This window comes from Balaenoptera musculus, chromosome 15, assembly GCF_009873245.2.
Source record: "Balaenoptera musculus isolate JJ_BM4_2016_0621 chromosome 15, mBalMus1.pri.v3, whole genome shotgun sequence".
In the NCBI taxonomy this organism is placed as follows: Eukaryota; Metazoa; Chordata; class Mammalia; order Artiodactyla; family Balaenopteridae; genus Balaenoptera; species Balaenoptera musculus.
The window spans coordinates 1,226,994-1,243,431 of record NC_045799.1 but is presented as its reverse complement, the minus strand read 5'-3'; the positions used below and the strand labels follow the sequence as shown (position 1 = coordinate 1,243,431).

The window sequence follows — 16,438 nt, the reverse complement described above, 5'->3', positions numbered from 1 at the left end:
ATGCAAAGTCAGCAAGTTATTGGCACGAAGTTCCCTGGTCAAGAGACAGTGGGACTTAGCTGTCTGAGTCCAGATGGACAGTGTTGGGTGTTGGCGGTGGTGCCGTCGCCGTGGCAGGGCGCCCATGTGGTTCCCACGGAGGGAAACCGAGGCTCGGGGTCACACAAGCTGCGGAGTGTGAGGGCTGCACCAGGACCCACGCGGGCCGTCGCGCACCTCCCGTGTGCTCTCCCGTCGAGGCCGGGGGAAGGGCCTTCCGTGGACCTTCGCCCCGGGCCACGCTCACTGTGACTGCAGGGCAGGTGTTCAAGCCCATCATCCAGGTGAGGTGACTGAGGCTCCCACAGGCAGCAGGGCACCAGCCAGGTGGAGGCCCAGGGCATAGTAGGACAAAACCCCCGCCCCGCGGGCTCCTAACACCCGAATCGGTGGAGATGAGCCCCCTGGAGTCACCTCCATAGGGCAATGACAGTGACCCTCCAGCAGCCGGGAGGGGAGACGGCGCCAGGCCAGGTGGTCAGCCTGGGACAGAGGCCGGCTGCATCTGCCCGGGAGCACCGCTCCCCATGAGCCCCCGTGTGGCCTGCGGGGGGAAGGGCTGGCTGTGGGGGTGCTCAGCCCAGGTCAGCTCGGAGCCTCTGGGGCCTCTGGCCATGTCGGTCCGGGTGCAGGTCAGGCCTGGTGCAGGTCAGGCCCGGGTGATGGTCAGGCCCATGTGCTGGTCAGGCCTGGGTTCTGGTCAGGCCTGGGGGCAGGTCAGGCCTTGGTGAAGGTCAGGCCTGGGTGCTGGAGTGTGTGCTGGACCTCACCTGGACAGCCTGAGGGCAGGCCGGGCCACATGAACATCAATACTGCCTTAGCCAGCTAGGTTGCCTCAACAAAATACCACAGCCTGGGTTGCCTGAACACCAGAAACTCATTTTCTCACAGGTCTGGAGGCTGCAAGTCTGAGATCAGTGTGCCGGCACAATCTGGTTTTGGTGAGGGCTCTCCTTTGTGCCAGCAGTCAGCAGCCTTCTTGCTACGTCCTCACGGGGCCTATCCTCGGTGTGCACGCAGATAGAGTGGCTCTGCTCATGGGGCCACTAATCCTACCATGAGGGCCACATCCTCATGACCTAACCTAACCCTAATTACCTCCCAGAGCCCCCTCTCCAAATACCATCACATTGGAGATAAGGCTTCAACACATGGGTTTCAGGGGAGTTTTAGGGGCACCCAAAGGTTCAGTTCATAATGTGCAAAAATCCTCAACAGATACTAGGAAATGGAATCCAGCAAAAATAACGAGTCTGTCGTAACTAAGCAGAGTCATCTCTGAATGCACGGCTGGCTCAACACTCGATATTCCAGTCACAACACCTGGGCGGTGCCATTAGCTCAGGGAGGTAGTGAGGACTCCACGGGCAGCCAGCCCAGCTGTCCTGCATCTGGCAGGGGAGGCTGAGTGGCCAGCAGCCGGTCGGGTGGGGTGTGGTGTCAGCACGTTGATGCAACATCTTCTTCTCCTGCGTCAAAGTCGACCAACATCCTTGGACTTGGGCAGCAGCTGCCCCTCCTCCCGCCTCGGCCGTGGGGAAAGGGGGGCAGGGCCGGACTCCGAGTCTGAGCTGGGACCTGGGAGCCACCCGGCCACACATGGGGTTAGGAGCAGAGGGGCTGGAGCCCACACTGGCCCCTGCCCACCGTTCTCCGAGCCACTCAAGCTGCCTGGGACCCAAAGCCCTTGTCAGACCCAAGTTTCTCGCCCCACACCCCAGCTCTGGGGGTGAATAATTGAAGGCAGAGCCGATGAGCTCAGAGCTGGTGTGTGGGGGGGGGGGTGGTCTGGCTGGACTGCGGTGACTCAGTAAGGAGGAGGAGACGGGAAGAAACGCATCTCACACACACCGGCCCAGCGGTAACGGGCAGGAAGGGGGACGTGAGACATATGGGCCGTGACAGCTTAATGGCCTTTGGCTAGAGCAGCCCCTGAATGTGCTAGCTTGGGGAGGCTCCGAGCTGAGACCACTCCATTGGCCGGGCTGGGAGGGGGTGGTGGCACCTCCTGCTGACCTCGGGGGGGCGGCGGGAGGCTGGGGAAGAGGCTGCATCTTGGGGACCCGCACCACCCGGCCACACCTAGATGGGGACGCATCTGGGCCGGACCCGGGCCCACCCTGCCTGTTCACCGTGACGCCTGCCTCCCCTGGGGGCCCTCCCGGGACCCGCCAGCAGAGGCTGGGAGGCCGGGGTAGTGAGGGCCTGACTGCATGGGTTCCTGTCACTGCTGCATCACAGGCGCCCAGACTTGGGCTGTAAGATGACCCCGTCCATTGCTTTCGGAGTCTGTGTGGCAGGATTCGGACAGGCCCCGTGGGATGGCCTGATTTTGTTCCTCAAGGTCTGGGAAGACTTGAGCCTGGGGGTCCAGTCACCTGGGGGCGTCTCCTGCAGTCGTGGCCTCTGTCAGCAGGAACCTTGGCTGGGACGCCTCCCGGGGCCCGAACATGGCGCCAGCTTCTGCACCTGGCGCCCAGCAGAGACCAGTGCAGGCTGGGTCACCTTCTATGGCCAAGACTCTGGAGTGGAATGGCGCCATTTCCACCATGGTTACAAGGCCACCGGATTCCAGAAGAGGGGACAGAGACCCCCACCCCTCCACGGAAGGGTGTCAGAGTAACGCTGGAGAAGAGCCTGGGGCTGGGAGAGACCCGTCTTTGGAAAAGCCCGTCCGCCTCTTGCGTGGCTGCCGGCAAGGCCCAGAGCTACGTGCAGCCACCCACAGGCCCTGCCGCCAGACCCCGCGGACTGTCCTGCTCCGCCAGACAGCCCTCCTTCCTTGGAGCCCTGGGTACAGCGGGAGTTGCTTCTCTGATTACTGCGACCCCGGGGGGGAGGGGTGCACCCCCCACGCACCTAAACACACCCAGGGCTCGCCCAGGACAGGACTCAGGTCAGGGCCTCCCTGCTCAGAACCTGGAGGAGAAAGCACACCCACTCCCGGCTGCCCTCCCAGCCGTGCTCCCAGGTGAGAGACCCAGCCCCAGCCTCCTTGCCTGTCTGGAGCCACTGGAACCACACTGGTGGCCTGGCGCCCACCAGCTTGCTGTGCTCAACCCTCTGTGAGCGTGGGGCCCCTCCCCTGCCCTTCACCACCCAGCTGGGCTCCACCGGTCACAGACGTCTCGTCCCAGCCCGGCCCGGTGATCCACTGGCCTCCCTTGGGATGTCTGCTTTTCTGTTGCATCGGTGACGGGGGGTGGGGGGTGTGATAACAGGTGGGGGTCTCAGCCTGGCTGGGGTCTGAGGACGTGGTCCCTACACCCCCTCCAAGGAGACTGTGCCCACTCCCCTCGAGCTGTGCGGGGCAGCAGGGGAGCGGCCGGGTGGGAGGGGGAGAGGCTGAGTGGGAGGGGCCCCGAGTGGGAAGATGGGGCCACCTGGACCAGCCCTAAGCCCCAGACCTCTGGCAGCTACGGTCGAGCCCCACCTGGGGCCCCTTTGGGGCCCGATGCCACCTTCCCCTGACCCTGCAGCACTCCTGTGGCCCTCAGCAATGGCCGGCCGTTCTCTGCCAGGGCCGGCCCATGTGCAGGGACAGTGGGAGGAGGGGTGCCCTGCAGGCCCATCCTCGTGGGGCCGAGGGACAGCTCACAGGAGCTTCAGGACCCAGCAGGCCTGCAGGTGGCCCCTCGTTGGTGGCCCCCCTCATTCTTCCAGGTGAATGAGCCACTGGTGGAGACAGTCCGGCTGTTGGGAATCATGTGAACTGTTATTTGTCATTAACTCTTTTTTTTTATAGTTTTTTTTTTTTTTTTTTGGCTGTATTGGGTCTTCCTTGCTGAGTGCGGGCTTTCCCTAGTTGCGGAGAGCGGGGGCTACTCTTCCTTGCGGTGCATGGGCTTCTCATTGCGGTGGCTTCTCTTGTTGCAGAGCACGGGCTCTAGGCACGCGGGCTCAGTAGTTGTGGCTCGCAGCCTCAGTAGTTGTGGCACATGGGCTTAATTGCTCCACAGCATGTGGGATCTTCCCAGACCAGGGCTCGAACCCGTGTCCCCTGCATTGGCAGGCAGGTTCTTAACCACTGCGCCACCAGGGAAGTCCTGTCATTAACTCTTCTCTGATGTCACTCTATGACCTGATGAATAGTTGAGCTGGGCGGCCCCAGAATGTTTAAATTTTTTCCCACTCGGGAATTGCAGGGGAGCACGCATCTCCGGAATGTTCTCCCTCACACCTGTCCGGGCAACTTTATAAAATCCAAATTGCCACTCCCGCCTTTTGGCCACCATCTCATTAATAACGAATAGAGCACTTATGGACGACACCTTCCTCTAAATGCAACGACTAACCTACTTGGCTTTCATGCAAGTGGGTGGCATCATCTGAAATTCCAAAAGGAGAGAAAGACACTGCTGGTCAGAGAGGGGGGAAAGCGGGGAGGGCCAGGGGCTGATGAAGTCCCTGCCGTCAAGAAAAATCCCTTGCTGGAGAACAAAGGGTAAAAATAGCAGCCCAGCTAAATGGACCACACTCCTGGAGAGCGATGCTGACTCTTCCGGCCCCCAGCTCTCCGAGGACCCGCAGGTTGACCCTGAGCTGGGAAGTGCTGGGCTGGGGGCCAGTGAAGCACTCAGCGCTGAGAGCGGCCCAGTTTTAACTGGTGTTATTCATTAGCTGTTTTACTCAGCTGGCTGGCAGGGCCCCAGCATGGCCCCAGCTGCCTCCATGGCTGGAGGGATGCGGGACTCCGGGCGAACGTCCCCCGGGGCCAGGCAGGGTGCACCCCCCAACCACAGCACCCTCCTCCTGATGCTCTGGGGGCGTGTCCCCGAAGACCTGTACCCCCAGAGCTCACCACCCGTCCCCAGGCCCTGCCCAAGGAAGCTGTCTGCCAGCTCTCACTTTCTGTGGGTGACTGAGGCCCTGGCCTGGGGAACCCCTCGACTGCATGCCTGTCACGAGCGGATTCTCCGAGCTGTGGCCCAGCCAGAATTCCAGCTCATTTCAGCTCAATATTCACCCGCTGAGGAGTACGAGGGCCCGCTATGTGTCCGCTGTGGGTGCGCTCATTTTAGGTAATTTGATTTCCTCTTTAAATAGCATTCAAGGGGACTAGCAAACTCACCCCCCAACCAAGTTCCCGACGGATTAAAGGGCGTCGTATGAGGCATGCTCCCAAACGATGCTCGCCCGGACTGCAGCTAAACCCTTCCTGTGCTCAACACGACTCAGGCCTAAAAAGGAACGACATAATGCCATTTGCAGCAACGTGGATGTGACTAGAGATGATCATACTAAGTGAAGTACGTCAGACAGAGAAAGACAAACACCATATGACATCACTCATATGTGGAATCTAAAATACGGCACAAATGAACATATCTATGAAACAGAGACAGAATCATGGACATAGAGAACAGACTGGTGGTTGCCAGGGGGAAGGGGGTGGGGGAGGGATGGAGTGGAAGGTTGGCGCCAGCAGCTGTGAGCTTTTATACAGAGAGTGGATAAACAACAAGGTCCTACTGTAGAGCACAGGGAACTGTATTCAATATCCTGTGATAAACCATAATGGAAAAGAGTATTTAAATAAATGAGAAGCTAGATATATGTATAATTGAATCATTTTGCTGTACAGCAGTAATTAATACAACATTGTAAATCAACTACACGTCAATTAAAAATATTATATATATATATATATATATATATATATATATATATATGGCCTACCTTCAAACCAAGGCGACAATGCCCACATTTTAAAATCCACTCTGCTTTATTGTCTGTTGCCTGGAAATTATTGCAGGGGTGCAAACACTGCATCTCACACTCTGTGATGATCTGAGATGGGCCAATAAAATGTCTCGTAAACCTAAAAACGACGCTCCCCTGACCCCCTGCTCTGTGGCCACTTACAGCGGAGTTCTGCAGCTCCGAGGCCGCAGGGAGATGGGGCCGGTTGGGACTTCCTTCCCCGCTGCAGAGGACATTTGCAGGAGGAGCCCGTTCTTGAGGTGGGGGGACCTGGTTTCTCCTGGGGGACCCATCCCTGCCCCATCCCAGCCCACGTGTCCCAGGTCTGGCTGGCTGGCCATGGTCCAGGGCTGGCCCGTGACCTTGGTGATGTCAAGGAGACTCAGTTCTACGAGGAGTGATGAGGGGAGCAGCCTCTGTCTTTTCTGGGGGCTGCTTCCATTTTGGCAAGATGGGCCTGCAAGGGCAGAGCAGTGTGGGTACGGTGGATCTCGTGTTCATGAATGTGCAGTGGGGCCCCGAGAATCACTGATTTAAGGCCCTGTTGGCCATGATAAAGGTGAAATGTTTAAATGAATCAGGTGCTGTGCAGAGAACAGCCTGGGAGGAAAAGGGTGAAGTCGTGGTCCCCCCACCGTTGGCCAGACTGGGGCGGCAGGGACAGGGAGGGTGGGAGAAGACACCGAGGGCCGAGGGGCTCCCCGCAGTGGCGGGTGACCCCCACCCCCCAAAGCCATGTCCCGGCTGGTGGCCGCCCTGTCAGGGGACCCAGGGGAGCGTGCGGAGTGGGGAGGAGAGGGAAGAGGTCACTGGAAACGCCCAGGGGGCCCCTGGAACACCGGGGGGAGGGCCCTGCCCCCCACCGCCTGGGCCAGGTGACACTGGGAGTCCCCTGCAGGCATGCGGGAGCTGGGCCAGCGCGCACACCCCAGGCGGGCGTGTCCCCGAGCCCCCGACGACAGGTCCACGTGGGCGAGGGGCCCGAGCCGGCGGGCCTGGGAGCCTTTTAGTTACGAATGGCAGGATGGGTGGTGATTAACTGGGAGGGAGGAGCACGGCCCAGTCCAGGGAGTCGGTGTGGTCAGAGGCTGAAGGGAAGCTGGGCCAGGCCACTGGGAGGGGTTTGGTCTGTTTCTAACGCAATAGAGAACCACTAATGGGCTTTTAAGCTGGGGCGACGGGAGGGGGGCGTGATATGATTCAGCAGCTTGTGTCTTTCAAAGATCACTGCTCTTGTGACTGGATTGGAGGGGGCAGGGTGAGGGATGACGGGGTGGCGGGGGGATGTGTTATGTGTCAGGTGACAGAAGATGACGGTTTGTACGGGGCAGGGGGCGGGGGGAGGAGAGACGCCCACAGACACCAAGGACACTCAGGGGCGAAGTCAGAGGGATGAGTCCCAGCCACGCTCAGCCAAGGCCCTTCCCACATCGGTCAGCTGTCACCGTGTAACCAGCATCCCTTGGCAGGTGCGCCAGGCATGTCCCCCTCACTCCCGGGTCTGTGGGTTGGTTGGGGGTGGGCTGACCCAGCTGGGTCGCGGCTGTGGAACCACAAGCTCTACCCACTGTGTTTCTTGTTCTTCTGGAAGCAGCAGGCTGCCAGGGCCAGTCCTTCCCACGGAGACACCAAAGCAGAGCACAGCCCACCCACCGACGCGCAGAGCAAGGCTTTGCTGGTCGTACAAAGGGTCCCTACGGGGTGTGGGGTCCCAGGACTGCCCCTGGGAACAAGGGCCTCTGGCCCGGACAGCGCTCCCGTCCCTGGTCATCTCAGAGGACTCAAGGGGCAGTGACCAGCAACCTTCATCGCAGGTCAGAGGAAAAGCTTCACAAACGGGGAGGTACTGGCATCAAGTCATTTTACGGGGCAATGTTCACTAGGCGTGTAAACTGTTTTGAAAGGCCACTCCCCTGGGGTATGTCCGATGCAAACCTGGGTCAAATGAACAAAGAAATGCGGAGGGGGGGGGGCACCCTCCCAGGCTGTTCACGTGGAGGAGCAGGAAGGCTGAGCGGCGTCCAGCCCAGAGGCCTCAGCTCTCCCCCCGAGGGGTCAGCAAAGGACCAGGAGTTTTGGGAGCAGCGCGCCCGCCTTCTGCATCCCCCGTCTGGCCAGGCAGCAGCGGTACAGTCATCGGTCGCAAGGATGCTAAACATAAAAGGATTGCTTTCCGGGAAAACTGCTGACGCGCAGGACTCTGGCAAAGAGAGAGCTTGAGGCCGTCAGGCCCCCCGGATCCGCACGACCCGTAATCAATTTTCAATCCTTGGAACAAAACTAGTCCTGATTTATGAAGTTCCACAAGTCGGTTCTTTTCTGCATCGCCCGGCGTTAGAAGCAGGGACGCCCTCCCAGGCAGCCCCATCGGGCGCAGGGGTTGGGGGGGGCCTCAGACAGGCACATCCATGGCCCTCCCGGGCTCCCACCGGGCCCAGTGCCTTGCACGCTGACTCCAAACACAGCGGAAGCAACCCAAGCGTTCACGTCTCCCGCGGGAACACGGCCACACCCACGCTGGCCGTATCTGGGGGACCCTGTTTCTGTGCTTTTGTGGCGTTCATGGGCTCTCCTCTCTGAGACCTTGTGTGTGCTCACTGGGGTCAGCAGTGGCTCTGAAACTGACCCTGACTTCAGGGTCCAGTAGATGGAAGATGGAAGATGACCGATTAAGGGAAAACAATTCCCTCCAAGTCCACTGACCTGGGAAAACTTTGTATTCAGAGGGGTTGATGAAGATCTATAGGCAATATCAGCTTCTACCCATTTAAAAACTATATAATCATATTCCATCTGCAATCTCCGGTCACTAATGCAAGATCCTCAGCTAATTTTTAAGTAAAGCATCTGAAGCATAGTTTAGAAGCTTTACGTCACCACATACCCCAGCCCACCAGACAGATAAAAGAGTGGGCATATAGATGAATCATTTTATTATTCTGGGATGGTGAGGCCCTCCCAAGCACCACAAAGGAAAAGAGTGATATATTTGACTACGTGAAAATTTAAAATGTCTGTATGGTTAAAGATACCATAAACCAAAATTAAAAGCAAACGGCAAACCAGGAGTAAGCGTTTCAATCCATGTTACAGACAAATGGTTAATAATGTTCTGAAAAAGCAGTACGTTTCTGAAGGACAAGCACATGCACAGAAAATGGGCAAAAGACCTGAACAGGCATCTCACAAACTGCTCTGATCAGCTCATGGCAAATACTTGACTTTGCCTGAATCAAAGAAATGCAATGAAAGCACTGATGATAGTCTATTTGCCTTCTGTCAAACTGGCAAATAATGGTTTAAATTTTAAAGCTGACACTGGCCAAAGAACAGAGGAAGGACATCCTCATGCCCTGCCAGTAGAGGTATAAACTGGCATGTCGTTTTTGGAGGGTGCAGAGATGGACTAAAATCCCAGTAAAATTCGTGGAACTATGTCCTAAGGAAATAAGTTCCTGCCTGAAGATGCGCAGGCAAGAATAGTCATTACACATAATCCCCAAAGCTGGAAACAATCTACATAAGTTAGATAAATTACGGTAGAACAGGATATAGCCCCCAAGAAAGCTGTAGAAGAATATTTATGGGCACAGAATGTTATCCATTAATTACTGCTAAGTGGAGTAAAGAGGGTTACAAAAAACGGCAGGCATCACGTGTGTGCTATTTTATAAGAAAGGAGTGAGTAAATAAATAGATGGTCAAGGGCATGTGGATACTGGTCATTGCTCTCACGTGACCACGGGACCTTCATAAACTTTCTTGGTACAAATCAGAAGAAATTACAAGACAAGTGGATTAGTTTCCTAGCTACCCTGCTGACTAATCATCTTTCTGTTCCCAGTGATTTTGTTCTAGAAATCACTTCCAATTGAGTTATTTGGAATCATAATGCCAAGAGGCACGCACTTGCCCGAGACCGGCAAACACAGACAAGGAAGACGGGCACCTTCCGGTCAGCCGGATCCAGCAAGTCAATTACTGTAATAACAGCGGGGGAAGCAGCAGGCGGCCGGGGCAGGCCCACTGTCATAATATTTTCCTTGCAATTAAAACTGAATTTCTAAAAGGTAACGTGAGTGGTGGAGAGGAAAAGGAGCGCCTGCCTTTCAGAGGTGAATAAAGGCCGTGTGAGCCGTGGGGACCGGTGCCGCCGATCTGCATTCCAGCTCCCCGCTCACCCGCAGGGGGATCTGGACAAGCCACCTCACCTCAGGGTTTATCCTGACCCGAGACGCTGGGGAACGATCGCGTCTGCCCCACAGAGGGGCTGTCACAGGATTAGAATCCTCTTCGGAAGTATTTGAGAATTACGTGTGGCGACTGTCAACCTTGGTATGTTACTGTATTTAAGCACGACACAACTCCTTTCCAGGGAATTTTGCATGGATAAGGCTTGTGAAAAGCCAGTTACAGGCTTCCCTGGTGGCTCAGGGGTTGAGAATCCGCCTGCCAATGCAGGGGACACGGGTTCGAGCCCCGGCCCGGGAAGATCCCACGTGCCGCGGAGCAGCTGAGCCCGTGAGCCACAACTGCTGAGCCCCCGTGCCACAACTACTGAAGCCCGTGCACCGCAACTATTGAGCCCACGCACTGCAACTACAGAAGCCCGCACGCTTTAGGGCCCAAGTACTGCAACTACTGAGCCCACATGCTGCAACTACTGAAGCCCACATGCCTAGAGCCCATGCTCCCCAACAAGAGAAGCCACCGCAATGAGAAGCCCGCGCACTGCAACGAAGAGTAGCCCCCTCTTGCCGCAACTAGAGAAAGCCCACGCGCAGCAGCAAAGACCCAACGCAGCTAAAAATAAATAAATAAAATAAATAAATTTATTTAAAAAAAATCCAGTTAAGGCACATGCATACCCTGGACCTATCAGCTCTGCACAGGTCTCCCCAGGCACGGGCTATGATGTGCAGGCGGCGCCATTCATAACAGCCCCAAACTGGAGACAGCCTACTGCCCATGAGCCATTTAATGGCTAAATTGTTGTGTGTTTGTACAACGGCACACAATAAAGCAGTGCAAAGAAACAGTCTGCCACTGTATGTGACAACCAGGAAGAATCTTATGAATATAATGTCACATGAAAGAAGCTATACGCACACACGTACTGAACGATTCCACTTAAGGTAAAAGACGGGAAAGCTGGAAAACAGGATGGTAGTTCCTCAAAAAAGTAAGCATAGAATTACTGTCTGATGGGACTTCCCTGGTGGCGCAGTGGTTAGGACTCCGTGCTCCCAGTGCAGGGGGCCCGGGTTCGATCCCTGGTCAGGGAACTAGATCCCACATGCATGCTAAGAGTTCACATTCCACAACTGGGGAGCCGGCAAGCTGCAACTAAGGAGCTGGCGCAACCAACCAACCAACCGAACAAACAAATAAATAAACAAAAAAGAATTACCATCTTATCCAGCAACTCTGCTTCTGGGTATTTACCTGAAGGAATGAAAGCAGGGTCTTGAAAAGATATTTGCACACCCATCTTCGTAACAGCATTATTCACAATCACCAAAAGACAGAAACAACCTGGATGTCCATTGATGGATGAATGGACAAACAAGATGTGGTCCATGCAATGGAATATTATTCAGCCTTAAAAAGGAAGGGAATTCTGACACCAGCTTCAACACGGATGAACCTTGAGGGCATGATGCTAAGTGAAATAAGCCGCTTATAGGAGGTCCCCAGAGGAGTCGAATCCATAGACAGAAAGTACAATGATGGGTGCCAGGGGCTGGGGCAGGGGGGAGGGAGGGGTTGGTGTTTAGCGTGTAGTCAGTCTCCGTCCCAGCAACGCAGAGGCCAGGCTGGCTGGCTCCACAGCACCAGAGGGCATTTCTCCTTTTCTCCAGGCCGGAAGGAAGGAAAGGAATCTCTGCTTTGCACCCAGCACCCTGACGTCTGATCCAGCACAGGGATTTGGGAGACCGGCCTCTGCCCTCCCCAAAGAGCAGCCCCCAAGTGCAGAAAGCCAAGCTCCGCCTCCATCTCTGCTGTGTGGCCGGGAGACCAGCGCAGAGGAGAGAACATTCAGGAATCCTTCAGGGAGGGAGGCAGAGAAGTGGGGGGAGGGAGGAACAGTCCTGACAGTCGCATCCTTGGAGACCCCAGAGGAGAGGAGAAAGAGTGTCGAGAGGAAAAAACATTTAAAGAAGTAGTGGCTGAAAACTCCCCCAATTTGGTGAAAGACATAACTTTGCAGATTCAAGAAGTTCAGTGGACCCCAACCAGGATTAATTCAAACAACACCAAGCCCAGACACATCATAATCAAACTGCCAAAAACCAAAGGTGAAGAAAACTCTGGGAAGCAGCCGTGGAGAGGCGGAGAGGAGGGAGGGAGGGCGGAGCTGAGGGAGGGAGGGCAGAGCCCCCAGGGATGCCAGGCCCAGGGCTGACACCAAGGCATGCAGCTCCCGTGCTGGCTGGACAGGTCCCTCAGTGGGATGCTTTGTGATGCAGACCCAGACGGCAGGGAAGCCCGCTGGAGGGAAAAGGGAGGCTCCTACCAGGGCTGTCTCACCTGGAAGAATCAGAAAATGGGATTGCACGGGTTACAGACAAAGGGGAGACCAGTCTGGGGATGTGAAGGACACCACAGCCGCAGGTCAAGGTCGAGAAGCAGAACCCCAGAGCTGGGCCCAAGGGTTAGAGGGACCTGCAGGACACACGGAGTTGGAGGTGAGGATGGTCCAGCCCCTGGTCGTGGACCCAAGGGCAGAGCGTAGCCTGAGGATGCCTTCCCCCAGGCTGGAAGGGGCTCAGGACCTGAGCCCTGGAGCCTACAGGGCCTGATTCAAAGCCAGCTCTCTCTGCCACTAGCTGGTGGTGGGCTCTGGACCAAATTTCTTACCTGGGAGACTCAGTTATCCCATCTATAAAGTGGGGATAAGACAGTCTGTGTTCCATAGGCTTGATGTGAAAGGCCATGCTCAGTGCCTGGCCCGTGGCTCCCACGTATGGCTGTTACTGTTATTTTCCATGATCCTGCCCAACCCCTAGACAGGCAGGGCTCTGGGTGGGGTGGCCTCCCTCCTGGCCAGCTGGTAAGAGTGTGGAGGTTTTGTTTTCCTGAATCTACTCTCTGTGGATTCAAATCTCAGGGAAAATGCCAAGGAGAAGCCGCTCGCAAAAGAAGAGTTGAAAGTGGACTCCATTCAAGCAGAGCCCGCTGGGCTCTCGTCACCTGGGCAGACAGAACAAAGAGGCAGAGGCCAAAGGACCAGCAGACACCCTGCCCCCCATCGCCCAGCTGAGGACCAGACACAAGCACTTCCTGCAGGTGAATCCCCACCTGTGCACGGTGCGCCCTCCCCTCACCCGTGCACAGGGCCTTCCTCGACAGACCCCACCTCCAGACAGCCCCCTGCGCGTCGCGTCCGATGGCAGCCAGGTGTGAGCAGCAGGGAGGGCTCTGGGAGAGGTGCAGTCTCCTAGGCCCCCCACACCCACCTTCCTGTCACCCTGCTTCTCCTGTTTGGGGGAACGTCGAGCCCAGGCCTGCCCTGGAGGAGCCGTGGCCTTGATGATTCAAGACGAGGCTCAGATCAGTTCACTCAGTATCTGAGTCCAGAGGACTCGGTCAAGGACGCCCCCTCCTGAGGGGATCCGAGTGGACACCGGAGGCCCTGCGGGTGCCGGGCAGACGTGGGAACGGGAGAACGAAGCCTCCTGGGGGATTTTGTAGCTTCCTTTCCTGCTGCAGCAAAGGCAGGGACCGTTGGGCACGGAAGAGCCATGCCTGCTGGACACACGGCCACGGGCGGGAATCCGGCTCAGGCGCCGGTGCTCCTAAGGTCACCCAGCAAGGTCACCTTCCCAGGTGATGCCGATTCGCTCCCCTCCTGGGACGGCAGCCCCAGGTTCTCACTCAGCAGGACCAGCGGCCGCCCCTCCCCTCCAGCCCACAGACACCAGCAAAGACACCCCCTGTCCTGTGGCTGCCGCAGCCGGGGAGGCCGGGGCGGGACCGGGGGGCCTGGGCGGTCTTTCTCACCTGGCTCCGAGGCCCGGGGTGGCCGGTGTGCTCTGAGCCGTGAGTGCGGAGAAGCCGGCTGCCATCCCTCACGTTCACCTGTTCCTTCCTCACAGAGCCCCTTCCTCCAAGGGCAGGCTTCCTCGTGGCTGTACCCCTCTCAGGGCCAGGAAGGAGGGGAGGAGGGGGTGGTGACAAGACATGCCCGGCTGGCCTGCCTGTGTTCTCGGTGACTCCAGGGTCCCCCGACGGCAGCCGGCTGACTTATCACCTTCCTGCACCATCGGCATTCTCAGACCCGCGTCCCAGGCAGGCGCTGCCTGAGGGACAAGATCGAAACACGAAGGAAGGACACAGGTAGGAAACACAGGTGCGGGGGGCCAGCTGGGCGGCGTCCAGCTCTCTGCGGCCTCGTAAGCAGCTACCGTCCAGGCCCACCGGGCTTTCATCGTGCCTGCCACCCCAGGGAGGCACCAGGAGAAGCGGGTGTCAGAGAGCCTTCCTTCTTATCTGCCTCCTGGCACCGCCACTCACCCTCAGTGGCCGTGGGAAAGGCCGACAGGCACCTCCCGGCTTTTGCAAGGCAGGTGACCTCGAGGGGGACACAGGACAGCGGGCTGAGCATCCCAGGGAAAAGGCCACGGCCACCCCGGCAGACCCAGGCCAGGAGGATGGACGTCCCGCAGTGGGTGTGGCCCCGCCCTCACCACGGCCCGGCTCTAGGGGGGGTCCCACGGCCCCAGCCCGCTCGCCACCGAGCTCCTCTGCTTCTTGCCTCAGCCTGGCTTTGCCACCAGCCCTGGCGGGGACACTGAGAAAACAGGGCCTGGGCTGGGCAGACTCCCTGCTGGAGCCCGATGGGTCAGGCCACCGTGCCCCCCTCCCCATCCGACCCCCACCCCCCTCACGGCCAGGGCTGCCAGGCCCCTCCCCTGACCTGGGGTCCAGCCTGGAGCCACCCTGGAGCCCGAGGGGTTGGTGGCCCCCTTCCCGGTCCGGGCTCAGGTCAGCTCCCCACTGACACCTCCCCCAGGCCCGCCCGGGGAACTCGTGGTCCTGCGGGAGACTGGAGAGTTTCCCACAGAAAGAGTTCCGACTTGTCAACGTCTCCACTGCGGCTGCCGATTGCAAGTGACCTCCACTTCCTGAGCATGGGGGTGGGGGTGCAGGGGAGCAGGCGCTGAGCAATTCTGGGACCGCAGAGCCCCAGGAAGTGGCCTTGATGGGAGGGTGACAAGACCGCAGCCCTGGAGCAGCTAGCAACCAGCAAAGCCCAGCCCCTCCCTGGAAACGCCCCATGCGAGGTCTGCCACCTTGCAGGAGAACCACCTGTCACCCAGATTTGCCCTCCTGACAACCCCTCCCAGGGACCTGCCTCCCCTGACACGCAGGGGCTGGGGGCTGGGACGCCCCTCGGGCCCCAGGAGCCTCTGTGTGATCCAGCTGTGCGGCTCTCAGAAGAGGAAGCTTCCAGCCTGGACCACCCTCCCGGGAGTCCAGTGCTGAGCCCTGTTTCTGGAGGGAGACCAACCGCTCCCCTGGGCCCCAGCCGGTGAGCTGGGCCACGCTCCGCAAAGGAGGGGTCAGTGGGGCGTCCACTCTGCCCACTGTGCTGGGGACTGTGGCCCAGACTGGCCCTCTGGAGGCAGAGACCACAGGCTTCACATCCCTGTGTGGCCGGCACTGTGCCCTGCACCACACAGACACACAGAGACACAGACACAGACACACAGAGACACAGGCACACACACAGAGACACAGGCACACACGGAGGCACACACACACATACACACACACAGACACACATTCCCGCCACCCTGCAGAGATGCTCACAGCCCCCAGCTGCCCTTTCAAAGTTGCCACTAGGTGGTGCATTAAACTTTCAGGTTTTGTTTTTTAAACTTTTGTGCATCTAGACCATCACAGTTCAAGAAAAATATAATAGAGCCATATATGTAATTTTCCAGGAAACAGGTAAAATTAATTTTAATAATATCTTTTAATTTAACCCTAAATAGCCCCCAAATTATCATTTCAACATATAATCAACATAAGGAATTATTAATGAGATATTTTACTTTCCCTTTTTTCTGGTGAGTCTTCAAAATCCCGTGTATGTTTTATGTTTACAGTACATCTAAATTCAGAACCTAAATCTTTATCAGAAATCGTTGCTTATACTTAAATTTCATAAAATTTATGGTCAGAAAAGGACACTCATTTACTTAAGTTGTTTCAAACATAAAAGTTTTCAGAAACTGCATGGGTATCAGTTTAAATTTTTAAATTTAACTTAAAATCAGAATAAAGTGCTCCGTGGCTGCTGCGTGTGTTTCAGAGACCGTGTCTCCAGCCTCCACCTTCAGGCAGCCCACCTGGGTTAGCAGCCGTGAGATGATGTTATCGGTGTTCTGAGGGACGAACAAGGTGGCATGGTAGCAGACGCGTCCCCTGCCAGCACAGCACCGACAGCAGAAAAACCACAGGGACCAGGCACTAGCAGGGTGACCCTGGGGGGCCAGCCCCACCCTGGCAGAAGGGACACCAGCCGAGACCCCAGAGTGAGAAGGACGGCCAGGCTGAGGGCTTGAAAGCCCCTGGGAGCAGGCACAAAGAGGGAGGAAGGACAGCAAGGTGACCAGTGGAGGGAGGGTGCCTCTTGGCCCCAACAGCACCCACGTCCTAACCCCCGAATCTGCGAATATGTTACCTT

At 57.3% G+C, this 16,438-nt stretch overlaps 1 protein-coding gene across 1 annotated transcript in view; it reads left to right on the top strand.

Annotated features, from left to right (window-relative positions):
* LOC118880933 overlaps nucleotides 1-16,049 on the top strand; it is a 44,921-nt gene extending 28,872 nt beyond the window's left edge. The window contains exons 3-5 of the mRNA XM_036825143.1: nucleotides 12,854-13,032; nucleotides 13,842-14,082; nucleotides 14,759-16,049. Of these exons, the coding sequence (XP_036681038.1) occupies nucleotides 12,854-13,032; nucleotides 13,842-14,082; nucleotides 14,759-14,909 (571 nt within the window). The 3' untranslated portion in view covers nucleotides 14,910-16,049. The remainder of the gene's footprint in view (nucleotides 1-12,853; nucleotides 13,033-13,841; nucleotides 14,083-14,758) is intronic.
* The last annotated feature ends 389 nt before the right edge of the window (nucleotides 16,050-16,438 follow it).